The 16,084-nt window shown below is 23.0% G+C and overlaps 1 protein-coding gene across 1 annotated transcript; it reads right to left on the reverse strand.

Moving 5' to 3' along the window:
* Positions 1-5,979: 5,979 nt before the first annotated feature.
* On the reverse strand, positions 5,980-15,350 carry LOC129613732 (putative uncharacterized protein DDB_G0282133). Its single transcript, XM_055527919.1, has 9 exons — positions 15,346-15,350; positions 13,721-13,830; positions 9,223-9,675; positions 8,613-8,813; positions 7,933-8,491; positions 7,532-7,845; positions 7,213-7,410; positions 6,576-7,022; positions 5,980-5,999 (listed from the first exon to the last, which is right to left on the reverse strand). The coding sequence occupies exons 1-9, from the start codon at positions 15,348-15,350 to the stop codon at positions 5,980-5,982; spliced, it is 2,307 nt and encodes a 768-aa protein (XP_055383894.1).
* Between the last annotated feature and the right edge of the window lie 734 nt (positions 15,351-16,084).

A 16,084-nucleotide genomic window follows, 5' to 3' on the forward strand; every position in this document is an offset into this window, starting at 1 on the left:
GAAGTCATGTAACTTTTTATATTTTTTTTTGCCCTATCCATCGCCGTATATTTTTTAGCAACATAGAATACCATTATATACTTTTTATATGCATTTATATACATACATATATATATGTACAATATGTTATTGCGCCACGCGCTGCTTTCAGTTTTTGCAAAAAAAATAATGCATACGTGTCGTAAATTTTTCTTTTCTTAAGAACAAAAAAAAAAAAAAATAAAAAAAAAATCTTGTAACATTTATAATTAAACTAATAGATTTTTAATTAAATAATGAAAAAAATATGAAAAAATACAATTGCATAAAAATATATAGAGGAAAAATTTATTTATTTATATATATATATATATATGTAATATATATACATATATATATTATGTATATATATATATTATAAATATATATATATGTATATATAGGAGTTGCATTATACGAAATAAATCAAAAAAAAAATTAAATTAATATAAAGAAAAAAAATAAATAAAGGTAATTTCAAAATACAAAAATATTAGTACCTTTATAAATATTTTGATTTTTTGCAATAAACACATGAGAAATAAAAGGATCACTATCAAAACAAAAAAAACCAACATCTGTGACTTTACAATTCCATTAATATTGGTATTATATTGATATTAATAAAGAGTTCAGCAATTTTATTATTATAGTATATAGCAATTTTAAAGTCACGGCATTTATATTTATTAATTTTTATATATTATATAATATAATTTTTTTCTTTAAACTGATTTTCCCCTCAAAAATTATTTAAAACAAAATAGAGAAAAAGAAAATACAAAAATATTTAATTAAAATATATTTAAAAACAAATAAATTTTAAAAATAAAATCAAAAACATAAGATAAAAAACACGACGATTTATAGAAAAGAAAGTGACGATTTATATATAAAAACACTTATGTATGTTATTATATAATAATATATATAAGAGAATTTGTAAATTATATATGATTATATAACAATATGGATACATGCAATATACATATATATATGCGAAAAGACATACCCCATATTATACATACATATATATGTATATATATATATATGTATATATATATATATGTATATATATATATATATGTATATATATTTATATAAAATATTTTGAAAAATAATTTAAAAAATTGTAAAAGAAAAGAAACAAAATATTTTATATAAAAAATAACTATTAGCTATGTATAATAATAATAATGAAATAGAAAATAATTAAAAAAGTAAAAAAAAAATGGCGTTTCAAGTATATATGTATATTAATCAAATATACATGTATGTATACATATATTCATATATAAATCACACATATCTATATAATATATACATATATATCATAATATTTATTTATTATATAAAAATGTACATATAAAATATGCCTACACTTAAAAAAGAAAAAGCAAAGAAAAAAAAAACGTGTTATAATTCAAATAACGAGTACATAATGTAATAGCGATATTAATAAAATAGAAAAAAAAAACAAAAAAAAAAAACAAAAAATTGTTTGAATGTTTTATGTTTAAAAAAATAAAAGAAAGACAAAAAAGAAATTTCAATTCAAGAAAAATAAACAAAAAAAAACACATATAGGTAATAAGAGTTAAAAATAAAAAAAAAAAAATAGAAAAAACTACTACTTACTTTAAAAAACAAAAAAACAATCGGTTCATTTTGTTTTTAAATTTAAGTGTTGCAAAACATTATTTTATATATAAAAATTATAGCGTATAGGCAACCCTTCACCCCAATTTTCATTAAGCCACTACCACTCGTCCTCTCTCTGTCTCTCTCCATTATTAACATATACATACGTTATATACAAATTAATAATCTTAACGTTCCTCTTCAATTACTTTTTAACGTCGAATTCAATCATTCTCTTTAATTTTAAATTGTCCATATTTACAGCAATTTAGTTCAGTTATAGCCATATACAGTTTAATTTCCATATATGGGTTCAGTATTCCTAATCGAGTTCTATTATCGCTCAATATTCGCAAAAATGAATGACATATAAATTTTAAATTTTGAATTTACCAAATAAAAAAGATTAAATAACTATAACGACGATATCCCCTCCTCGTTAAGTGCAATATATCATTTTATTTTTGCAATAAATCAAAAACCTTTATACATATGTATACATATATTATGTACATATATTAGAAGTGGCTAACGAAATCCTACTAGATTGTTAAGTTTTAATTTAATTGGAAATATTATTATACTTTCCTAATTTTTAATTACCAGCACGTCACACCTCTGATGTGTTTCTCTATTCTAGTGACAAATTTCATATCTGAAGTTTGGTATACATATATATATTTACATATATATCTTATTAATCTATATATGTCCCTGTCGCTCCCCTTCCAACCATTATTATCAGTTAATTAAAAATGACCATTATTTTACCATATTATATGTATTGCAACACATAATTTTTAATTACACCAGCAAATGAAACCTATATTTTTAAAATATGGTAATACTATATAATTGGAGAATACATAAGAAACCTGAAGAAAAAAAAAAACAAAAACAATAAACACAGTTAAATAATTATATAATTAATAAAAAAAAAAACAAAAAAAAAATAAATAAAAATAGGAAAGAAATAATAAAATTATTTTATGTAAATTATTATAAATAAATAAAAAAAAGGATCTAAATAATTAAGTAGGCTACCTTAAAAATTAATTACAAAAACAAAAAAAAAATTAAAAAAAAAATGTCCATTACAAATTACTTTAAAAACAATAAAATAAAAAAAAAAGAATCAAGAGAAAAAAAAAGCAAAACAAAAAACAAATATTTTGAAAAGCAGAATTGTACTAAAAAAAAAAATTAAAATAAAAAATACTCACAAAAATAATAAAAGTTAGTTTTTTTTATAATTCTATTAAGCTGAATTTATATGACTCTTATGTGATCTGCCATTCAACACTAATTAACTGAATTTAAGTAGCATACATCCAGTTGCTGACACAACTGATTTCTTCCAAAATTCAGGAGCCTTCCCGTACGGTCGAATGAAGCCTATATACCTACATATAAAGTTTCAAGTAAATCTGTTGAATATTTTCTTCAAAATGATCCGAAATGTAAAACAGGCCCATTAAAAAATCCAATTCCTGAGGTTCCAAAAGATGATCAATCCGTGCCAAGGTCGAAATAAACTTACATATACAATTTCATCAAATTGGACACACAGTCCGACAGGTTGGTAAAAATGCCTTCCCACAAAATACTCAATATGCGAAATTTGTTGCCATCACATAGCCTACCTCATTGTGTACAATGCGGTCGGTAAAAATTCAAAAAACCTTAATATGATCTTCTTGTTTCAATTTCAAATTTAAATGTTAAATCATATCCTATTATAACAACTGAAACATTTATGTGTAATTAACAAAGTATAGGGTATGTATAACGGTACATATTTGCATATTTGTAATAATATTCTTTAAAAAATATAGAAAGTTTTTTGATGTGAAAGTAAGTACATATAATATGTATACTTAAGTATACATTCAATACAATCTAGATATACCTTATAAATTTCTATATATTAAAAAAAACACATAAATTTATGTTTGTATGTATATAAAAATTTATTAAAATTAAAATGTCTCCATCAGCCGCTGTGGGCTAAACCATTAAATTATAAAAGCTCAAAATTAAATTTTGATGTTGAGGAATTTTTACAAAAATGATAGATTGTCGAAAATTTAAACAATTACACACATATTAAATTAAATCCATTATAAGTTTTTATTACGAGATTTTAATCTTCGATCACTAAAATATCAACTAATTATGTTACGTTGCATTTACGTGTTCAAATTATATTTACAAGCGTAATATTCGTAAGTATTTTTTAATGGAAATACGGAAATTACGTGAAACAATATATATATATATATATACATGTATATATATATAAATTTTTAATATATTTAAAAAATATATACAAACAAATTTTTACATATAAAACTTTTAGAGATACAAATATTGACAACTACATATTTGAAATTTAAAACTAGTAAAGAAGAGAATCAGAAGTTTGACAACGTCAATAAATCTTCAGGCGAATAATATGTTTTTTGTAAAAAAAAGTTTTAATAAGAGTTACACGTCGCTACATATTCCTGTTGTTTCTTTTCTCTTCCTTTTGAGTAATTTTGAAATAGTAAAATTTTTTGAGTAATTAAAATAAATCTCAAATCTCTTTAAAAAACGATTTTTTTTTTTATCCACAAATATACATAACTTTTTGTGTAAACGAACGTTGCTATACAACCTATGTAGCTATTTAGCACATGCAGCTGTTCAACATATGTAGCTATCCATATATACGCAACTGTTTACTACCAATATTTGTAGTAATCTTAAAAAGCAGTTGTCAAATATGTCATGTAAACGGCAACATTGAATTCAAAATTGAATTAAACTTCAGTTTAGAATTACTACTGATCGTTTTCAAAAGTTAATTTTTTTTTTACATATTAAATTTTAGTGTGAAATATAAATTTAATTTAATATTTACTTATTTAAAGTATAAAGTTTATTGAAATAATTTAAAATTACCATGGATTGGAGATTTAAACAAGAAAATTTAAACAAAGTAAAAGTTTTATTAAATTCCGGACCAAATTTAAAGCAATGGTGGATTTTAAAGCTGATTTGAAAATAAGACGATATTGTGCTGGGAAACTCAAGAGATTTAAAAAAATTTGATTTTTTTTAAGGTTACTAAAAATAATTTGATATTTTCAAGTAAGCTAATTAGAAAGTGTACAGAACAATGCCCATTCGACATGCACAGTCATGAAAATACAGTTATTTTGAGTTCAATTAAATTCGCGCAATTTAAGGCAATGGCATAGAATATTCGCCGGAATTTTAAATAAGACAATAACAATTGTATTGCTGAAAAAAACTGAAGAAAATCAGAATTATATACCTAGTTAATTAAAAAGGGTACGGAAAAAGGCCAAGAGACTAAGTACAATAAGAAAGACAGTTACTTTAAATTTATATGTACCCAGGCAATCAACAATCTATGCAGGCTAAATATGTACAGGTGATTGATGAATGATGAATTATGGATTCAGGGTCTATGCACCACAATTGCTGCCTTGGATTCATCTTTTTTTATCTGTTAGGTAAGTGATATTGTATATTTTATATAAATATTAAAATTCCAAAATAAAAATGCAATCATTATTAAATATATAAAATTTTATATAACAAAATATGTTTCACATAAATACATAAAATTTGCATACAAAAAAAAATTTATTAATAAAATTAATAATACTGAAAAGTATAATTAGAAATATTTAAATATTCTTATCATGTTTTTTGTGAGTTCTCAAATTTTTTAAAAATAATTGTTCTACAGACGGTGTGAGCTCTTTATTACATAATACGTAATACATAGTTACTTAATCTACATAATACATACAATATACATATATTAAATTGAATGAATTGATAAATTGTAAAAATTGTTTCATATGATTGTAATGCTTTCATAAAATAATTTTAGGTTTTCTAAATCAAATTTCAATTTGAAGATCAGAATTGCTACGAATGAGAGCTAATTACCAAATTGTGTAATGGAGAACACTGTATTACAGCAATTTTTTATTGATGTAAGCGTTAAATTCAGTTTGAAATAAATTTATTACGAGTAAAGACGGATTTATGTTTATAATAAGCATAATAGAACCTAAGTTACATCGCATGCTCATCAATATACATATGAACATAACGTATGTTTCTATCCGTATTACAAACATATGTACATATTACTTAATATATAATATGCTAATACTTTCTGTAGAATACTAAGTAGGAATACTGAATAGCTTTCATTTACTGTTAATCACAATAAAAGTTAGTTCTTTTTACTTTGTCATTTTACTTATTTGCTTTCATTTTGATCACTTTTTTTCTTTATTTAAGCTCACTTTTTCCTGAAAAGTCAAACGTATCATAATTGTATAATTAAAATGTAATTAATAGTGTGTTTTCTAGTTAAAGGAAACGTGTAAAAATTTTTACAAAAAATGATAATTAAATTTAAATATTTAAAATTTTAATAATATATATAATGAGGAAATAATATTTTTTTAAATTGAATGCATATAAATTATTACAACTATTATTTAATATATTTTCTTTTTGAATTTCTTTTGTAATATTTAATGATGATAGTGAAGGTGATAACGATGATGATAATAGTGTTGTTTTATTATTACTGTTATTTTTGTTATTAGTGAATTTTTTATCATACATATAATTTATTATATTATCATCACGTTTGATGTTAATATCATAAAAATTATTATTATTATTGTTACTATTATTATTATTATATTCGTTATTATTTTGAATAATATTTGTTACATTAATATAATTAATATTATCTTTATTATTATTAATAATTAATTTATTGTTATGTGAATCATTATTTTGTTTATTATTATTATATTCATAACTATTATAATAAATATTTTCATTATTATTATGATTATTTTGATTATTATTACTATTATTGTAATTGTTATTCACATCACTATTATCAAAATAATCTAATGATTTTAATAATGTCATTGTTGATGCCATTACTGTATTACTATTATTATTATAATCATTATTATTATTATTGTTATTATTAAATAAATTCATTTGTTCACGTAATTTTGTATTCTCCTTTAATATTGCCGATATAATATGAGATGGTGGTGGTATAAATACCTCATTATTGTTATAAGTTTTTAATAATTTAATATTACGTTGATTTTGTTGTTCTTGATTTTTTTCCTGATTATATTTTTCTTGGTCAACATAATAATTTTGTTGTTCCTTATCATCTGTATTTGTTGTTAAAATTGATGGAAAATTATCATTTAATGTAACATTTATAATAATACCAGGATATTTATTATCATATTTATTGTGATCACTATTTAATTCAGTATTGTTGCTACAATAACCTATACAAAAAAGAAAAAACAATTATTTAATAAATTTGTGATTATTTGATTGCGATTACTACAATATTTTTATTCAAAACTAAGTAGCTAACTTTATCATTGCTAGGAAAACAAAGGAGTTTTAAGATATTAGATGGATATAGGTTCACTTTTAATATAAACGATTTATTATATATAGGTGCTATATTACCAATTTTATTCAATTCCATTCCATGCTTTAATGGATCTATTAAACGACTACAATGCTCTCCAGCTTCTTTAATAAATATTATATCATGGTTAATTTGTGCTCCGATAAAACATTCATATGTCAATACATCCAAACGTTTTGTATAGGTATAAACAAATTTATCATCTTTCCATTGACCAAGGCATCGATATTTTCTCTCTATATGCATAAAAAAAAAAATTAATAGCATTTACCAGTATTAATATCGTTATTAAATGATTGAACTGATATAATAAATTAGAATTTTTTTTAATAATAATTTTTAGAGTATTTAATTCACCTTCATAGATTTCATGAAAATCACATGAATAAACTTCATAAAACATAACATCTTTCGATTTACAATTTGATATTAATTTTGCACACAAATTTGGTGCATCCGGTATTATACCGTGATAAATACCATTAATTGGGCATGCTGAAAATTTATAATTATCATCTTCTCTACTTTGTGTTATCCAATGATCCATATTGAAATTTTCTTCATTACATATTTTTAAATCATCAATTTGTGATTGGGTAATACCAATTTGAAATTCAATTATATTTTGATCACGAATTTTAATTTTAATGCATTGATAAATTTCTTCATCACTGTATTATGTATATACAGAAGACGAATCAAGAAAAAAAAAATGAAATTAAAAATTAAAATTAAATACAGGAAAAAAATTTGCATACCATTGTGTACGGCTATATACCAAAAAACTATTATCAATAGATTTCTCAACACATTTCATTGTATATGATTTATATGATATTTGATCACGATATATAAGTGAATCGTTCATAATATTAATGTGCTCCCAATTTCCATGTAATAATTTTGGAAATTTACATGAGTTCATTCTTTTCAATGAATTTTTATCCGTAAAATCTATTGGATATAATTGTAATATTTCCATTGATAATGATATTTCATTTAATTCTTCATCTTTATCTTCATTTTCTTTATTAATATTTTTTAAATCATCATTTTGTAAATATTTTTGTAAACGTTCAATTTGATTATTAATACCGTTATTATTGAATTGTTTCATTAAACATATTGAATCTTTAGAGAATTTTATTGTTATAATACCATTATTATTTAAATTTTCATCATATTTTACACAAATATATTCTAATCCATTAAATAAAATTTTTTCATTTGAATTTTGATTATAATTTGAATTTTTTAAAGCTAAAAATTTTTCATGTTCCTTATTTTCCCAATGTCCGAGACATTCCAATACTACATCTATTAAATTAATAATGTAAAAAATAAATTATTAGGGGATATTTCAGCAATTACAACTCATATACTTAAGTTGAATTATAAATTTTTAATATTATATATTTGATTTTTTAATTTCACTTACCATGACTATTAAATGATGAACATCCACGTAAGCGTAAATTTAATGATGATCCAGATGGACAATTATCTAATTTAGATTTTGATTCTTTTGTACATTTTATTATATTTTCTTTATTATTATTATTAAAATAAGAAATTTTATAGGGGCCGTTAAATGGACAATATTCTCCACGAATTTTTTCACCATCATATGATAATTTTTCTGTGTATAAATAAACTTTTTTTTTTAATATGAAATGATAATATTATAGTTAAAAATATTAGGAGGGTTCTTTCATAATCGAATTGTAAAGTTTTTAAGTAATATAAATGTATGTAAGTATGTAATATAAATTGAATAAATGTAGGCATTTGTAATTTTTGAAATGTATGTGATTTTTAATGCATTTATAATTTTGATGAAATTATACTTGCAAACTTTTTAATGTGAATTATGTGAATAAAAAACCTTAATTGTAATTTGAAAATTAGGGCGTATTTAAAATTTTTATTTGTATTATAATTTAATAAGATTCCAAATTTACCCTTCCAATTTTTATTGGAATATAATTTTATTTCGTCTCAATAACTTGTAATTTTATATTTGTTCTTACTAATATAGAAATACTTACTATATAATATAATTTCGTTATATTGTTTGAAATTCTTTTTGTCATATATTCTCTCATTATTATTATTACTATTATTATTATTATTTGCTATAATTAAATTATCATCATCATCTTGAGGACATGATTGTAAAGCTTTTCCTTCATTTGCATAACATTTAAATATAAAATCTTTATTTGTTGTTAATATTCTTAATAAATTTTTTGAAATTAATTTAATATTAAAGCATCTATAGCATGTTGTTTCATCTGAACTCATCATTAATATAATATTATTATCGATAATACGACGATAGCATATACCTAATATTGGTATTGAATCTTCTGTTATATTTATTTGATTATATTGTATTGTACTATTATTATTATTGTTGTTATTGTTATTTGATATAAATGTTGAACCTTGTGTTATATATGATCCTTGTATTTCAATTGGAAAATAGCATAAAGAAAAAGCTAGAATGAAAAAAAAGTTAATATTTTTTAATATTAATATTAAATTACATATACAATTTTTTTTAAGTTTTTTTAGAAATGTTCTGATATCCAAAAATGTTTTAATGTTTTTAAAATATAAAACTGATAAGACTGTTGTATATATTTAAAAATATCATGATAACAAAAAATTGGATAATTTCTGGTGTTTTTTTCTTCTTTTTTTTTGAAACGAAACTTGTAGGTAGTTATGAAGTCGCAATGTCTTCAGACACAAAATGATAAATGTTACATAAGCCATCACACCTCCCTACTATATGTACGTGACTCTAAGATATGCTTAATAAAATTTATCTTCGGTATAACACGAAGGTAATTTCTATGAGGTCTTAATTAACTTAGGCCACTCCATAACCTGTTTACAATGTATACATTATTTTGAACATATTTTCGTTTTACGGTATAATATGTTCTACAAAAATTTTTCTACATTTTTAGATTTGTTCACATATTTTTGGAATACGTGGAAACAAATATCTAGTTGTTATTTTTCATTTTTTAGACTTTTTTAAGGAGTAAAATTTCATTAAAATTGCAAAAAAATTAAAAAGGAAATTTTCTTTAAAATATTTCCGTTATTATTTCCGTTTGAAAATGTATGCGCATTAAAGAGAATATTATAGACTTTAGAAGAATTTAAAAAAGTCTTGAAAATATTTCATTCCCACTGCACAAACATATACACATGTATATGTATTATTTTTGTTTTGCTAAATATTGTTTTTAACTGAGTGTATCGAAAAAAATGCAATCCTTCCGGTAAAGACAGCAAAAAAAAATAAGGACCCTTTTTATTGTAAAATAATACTTTCATGATTTTTTTTTTTATTTATTTTACTCGGTTTTTCTTCTCCATATGCAAACAAGTATTTTTTGTATGTGGTTCTTAACCATAAAAAAAGAAATACTTTATACCTTGATTTTTTTTTTTTGATTTATTTTCAGAATTTTTTTTAAATAATTCCTTCGTTAATGGGGGCGTGAGGGGGTGGCGTAATAACAACTTGAAACTAGATAGAATTTACGATTTTTGTAACCGAAATACGTTTCATATATACAACTTTTTTGTAATCCGCACTTACCGAAAATTCAAATTTATTTACAAAAGGGGTGCTTGTTGAAACAAAAACTCACTTTTTTGTTGAGGAGTTCACTTTTGTTTATAATGTAATGATAACAGAAAAAAAAAAAACAAAATAAAAATAGCAAAATGATATCGGTTTACAAATTGTTCCAGAATGAGGGTGGTAGTGGTGTTTTGTTATTCCTTTTCATTTTGTTTTTTTTTTCCTTTTTTTCAGTTAATTTGTATTTCAGTAGTCCTTCCTTTTCTACATATTAAAAATATGTGTTCTTTTTTATTTTATTGCAATTGACATTAAGATAACTATTTTCTATGTTATGGAAATCTACATATTTTTAATTTGTTGATTTCAGTGTTACGAAAGCACTGTCTTTGAAGTATTTATGCTGTATAATGACTGTTAAAATAGTGAATACAGTGACTAATATTCAGGATTTTAACAGTGTGAGATTTATTTAATCGTGCTCACTCTTCTAATTGATACATACCTAAATGATTTAGGAGGCGCATTTAAAAAAATTTACAAAATTTATTTGTTTGTATAATCGTATATAGGAAGTTTTCAATTTTTATATATTATTTGCAAATAAGATACACATTCATTCACATAAATTTCAACAAAAATCTGAAACATCAGACATTGCCAATTTTATATTGCATTTTCCTACTCGCTGGAATATCCTTAAAATGGCATAACTGCATGTAATAAATGAATTTTTATATTACTATCAAATGCCGAGAGTTTTACTTCGTTTCTGTTTGTTGAATATAGAGTTAATAAAAAATAAAAGGAAATCAAAAAGAGATCATGTTAGAGAGAGAACAATAACAACAAAATAAGTCTTAAGCAAAGAGAAGAAAAAAAATAATATAATTCTCGAATTTTTATATTGACATCTCATATTTCAATTTAGTATAAGAGAATCTTAAAGTAGAGTATTTCTTATTAATTATACATATAAATGCAAGTCCAAATTTCGTATACGCACACTGAAAAAAAACGCATATCTAATGTGATCATAAACCATTTCGAAAATCATATTTCTGTTTTGTAAATCAAATATTTATTAACTCGAAATATTTGATTGTAAATAGAAATAATATTTATCTTTGTATAACAATAAACATATATTAACACTTCTTATAGTAAAATGATCTTATTATTCAGTTATATGAAAGGGATATAATGTGTAGCAATTTCGTAGATAATTCAATTTTGATATATGTGTGTTATAACAAATCTATATAAATAACTCTTTGGACAAAAGGCATTTTTAGCACTTTTACAAAAAAATTTTGGAAAAAAAGGGCTTATTAGTTTCACTCTGTCCGTGCGTCCATCCATCTGTCCGTCCGTCCGTCCGTCTGTCCGCCCCTCTGTCCGTCCGTCCGTCCGTCCGCCCGTACGAGGATATGTTTACAAAATTTCTACATCCTTGAAGATAGAAAGCTGAAATTTTATATGTGCGCAGATCTTTACTAGAAATTTATTTTCGTAGAACAAAATTTTTACGTATCTCCCCTCCTCTAGATGTTATATCCCCCCAAAACCCTAAAAATGCCATTTTTTAACTATTTATTGCAGTGAAACCATAAGCATTTTTCAAATTTTGCAAACGCAGAAAGTCAGTGGCTTGCTTCTCTTATTGCGTCATACTATGGTTAAACCTTAAACAAACAAAATGGCTGTTCAAATTTACAGTTATCTAAAATCCGGTTTTTACAAATTTTTAATATCGTTTTTCTTCTAGATCTCAGGTTGGCCGAGTCTGAAATTTCAGCAGCTTTTAAACACTAAGAAATAGTTCATTTCGTTAGAAGAAAATTTTTCTCCACCTCTACCCCCTCTCAAGTTAGCGCCTTTTGAAATTTATAAAATTTGAATTTTTGACGCCTTATATTTCCGAAACCGCAAGCTCTTTTGAATGAAAATAATTTTAATAGTGTGGTAGGTATACATAGACCTGTTGAAGAGAAAAGTGCTACAATACAAACCATTGGTTTGACCCAACTTTATTTATTTGTTTTTCAAAATAAAATGTAGCTGAATAAAATATGTTTTAATTGACACAAAATTATTAGCATTGCCAAATAAAAAAGAATTTATTTGTAATGTGATCAATTCTTTAAAAAATATACGAAATTATTGTAGTTTATTCAGAAATTTCTTTTATTTCAAATAGATAATTTATTTTCATAAACGACTTAAAAAGCGAAATAATTTGAAAAACAGTACATTTATAAAACAATTTTGAACTATATTCAAAAAAAAAGTAAAGAAAAAGAAATAAATTTGTGTAATAATTTGATATAGAGTCGTGAAGGATGTCGTGATGTCGTTTGTGTCCGTTCTCTTTAAAAATATATTTAATTTAACAATTTTTTTGTACTATTTTCTCAGTGTAAAATTTTAAAGCATACAGATGCGAAATCTGTCATTGTATTGCGATTGAATATATAAGATGTATATACATATAAGTATAGAATTTTCGAATTCTAGAATATATAATTGAACAATTTCCATTGATACCTACGAAAAATCCCATTTTGGATTAGAGAGTCAATTTTAAATTTGTATAACTATCCTCAGGACATAAGAATTTTATAATAATATAAGTACTTATATGCTAAAGTGGTAATTGTTTGAAATACAAAAAAAATTGATTTACAGTTTTTACTTTATAATAAAAGTTTTTTGAAATCTTAAAGAATGCAAATGGTGTTCTTCTTCTATTTCCACTTGTTCTTGTTAAAAAGTTTTCAAATGTGAATTATTTCAAAATTCGATCAAACTTGCACACAAAAGTCTTATACATTTTTTGTTTATCCTTAAAAACTATGGCATATATCTTAAATATTGTATAATATTTTTTAATTAATAACCCTGTATATTTTGAATCTTTACATATATGAAGTACTTACTCTCTTTAATATTAATAAATAACCCTAATATTAACAACGGTATTATTGAATAGTTTCTGTTTAATAATAATAATGAAATTATATTAAATTTATTATTATTAATTATTGTTGTTTTTCTTTTCATTTTGTTTTTTTTTTATTTGTACTTAATATTTTATTTTTTAAATTTTTTGTATATTTTTTTGTAATTATAATTATTATTATTACTGTTATTGTTATTGTTATTATCTAGTTTCTATACTTTAATAATATTTTTATTATTATAGATTATTATTCGATTTTTGTTTCAAAAGTATAATTATACAATTAACAAAAGTAATAATGATCAGTTGAAAATTTTTTAATATTTTACTTTATTTTTATAATTTTAACTAGAGAATACTAAAATTAAACAATATATTTTTTATAAGAATTAATAATTTTCTCTTTAAGTTATTTTTTAAGACATTTTTAATTATTATTTTTATTTTTTATATTACAATACGAGTATGTATGCGATTTTACGTACAACAATAATGTATTTTTTTACAATTCACTTATTTCCCCATATAATTTCTTTTTTTTTATTATAACCACAATATCTTTTTACTTATTTTTTATTTAAGTTTATGAAATTATTAATAAAATATTAAGAATTTGTTATATTTTCTTTTAATTAAATTATAAATTTGTAATACTCTTTATTAATTTATTTAAAACTTATAATAAATAAATAATGGTTGACTACATGTTGATCAGTTGAGATTTCTAATGTAAATGAAATAGAAATAAAAAAAAAAACATATTCCTCTTTATGAAAAAAAAAAAAAAACAAAACAAAAATCTTAACCATATTTGTTCTTTTTTATTCTTCTTCTTCTTCTTGAGAAATCTCAATAAAGGTAAAGGTAATCGTAAAACAACAACAACTGAAAAACAAAAAGAAATGCCGAAAATTAAAATTAAAAAAAAAAAATTTGTTTTTTTACCGACCGCATTGTATACAATGAGGAAGATTATGTGATGGCATCAAATTTTGGATGTCGAGTTTTCGGCGGGAACAAACTTCTCCATAGTAGGGAAGCATAAATAAACTACTTTTAGAGAGATGGCGGGTCTGTCAGTCTGTTGGTCTGTGTATGCATGCGTGTATCTCAAGTTCGGCTTAACTGATTTTGAGGAAATTTTATATGTTAGTTTATTTTGGCTATGACACGAATTGATCAACTTTTGGGATATATCAGACCTCTGGAACTGAACCTCTTTGCGGGTCAATTTCAATATCTGTAAATTTTTTTTAAAGATCAGGGCTCGGAAACCAAATTTGGAACCGATTTTATATTTTTCACCATATCTACGGAATTAATTGATGGAATTTCTTGAAATTTGATATTTGAGTTCTGGTTGTTACCGAAAATAACTTTTCAGTGGATTCGGTTGGCACAAAGCGAAATTCTACCGAGATCCAAATTTACACTTTTCCAGATATATTAGCTAAAAGCTTGCTAACACTCTTTAAATTAAAAGGAAATGTTCAAAATGCATTTTCATAATCTTCTGTAACACTTTCGCTAAACTAGCCAATAACATTACGGTCGGTTATATGCTGGCCACATCAGATTTTTTTTTTTCTGATATTCACGTACCGCATAGTACAATACACAATAAAAGAGAATTTCAAAAGAAAGGAAGAAAAATAATTAAATTTTTTTTTTGAATGTATAAGCTTCAAAAACCCCTGAGAGAACAACCACACAGCGGTAAGCGGTTTAATTTTGATATCTTTTTTCTTTCGTTTTTGTAAAAAACACATTGTTCAGGGAAATATTTCAATGTAGTTGCAGACTTTTTATTATTAATATATTGTACAGTACAACATAATTTAAAAGAAACATTTTCTTTTTTTGGGCTAAACCTGGATTCATTTGTTCGTCGGCTTTGAGCTGAACTATTTAAAGTCGAACATTGTTTTCTCTTGATGGTTTATTAATTCGTCTGAAAAAAGCTGATCGTTATTTTGTTTTCTAAAATTTATGTGTTTCAATAAAAATTTGAAAATTTCATATTTTTTTACCCAAATAATAGTTTTTAAAATGTCAACTGCTTTTATTAGGGCCTTTAAAATCTTTACATATAGAAACGGTTTTTGTACTATATTTCCTATACCATAAAACTTATTTTAACGTTTGCGAACTTGTATTAAAACCTAAGGAGCTAAGCAAAATTTTGTAATAAAAATTTCGTACAAAATTATCGAGTTAGAGAAAACTACAAAAAAAAAACGAAAAAATTCGATTTTGTTGTAATAGACAGAAAACACATTTGAGTTTATTAGGACGGCTTTTAGTAGATTGTGTGGAATTTCTCAAATTAAACAACTTATTA

Source organism: Condylostylus longicornis, unplaced genomic scaffold (assembly GCF_029603195.1).
Source record: "Condylostylus longicornis isolate FDR11 unplaced genomic scaffold, ASM2960319v2 ptg000091l, whole genome shotgun sequence".
NCBI classification, from domain to species: Eukaryota; Metazoa; Arthropoda; class Insecta; order Diptera; family Dolichopodidae; genus Condylostylus; species Condylostylus longicornis.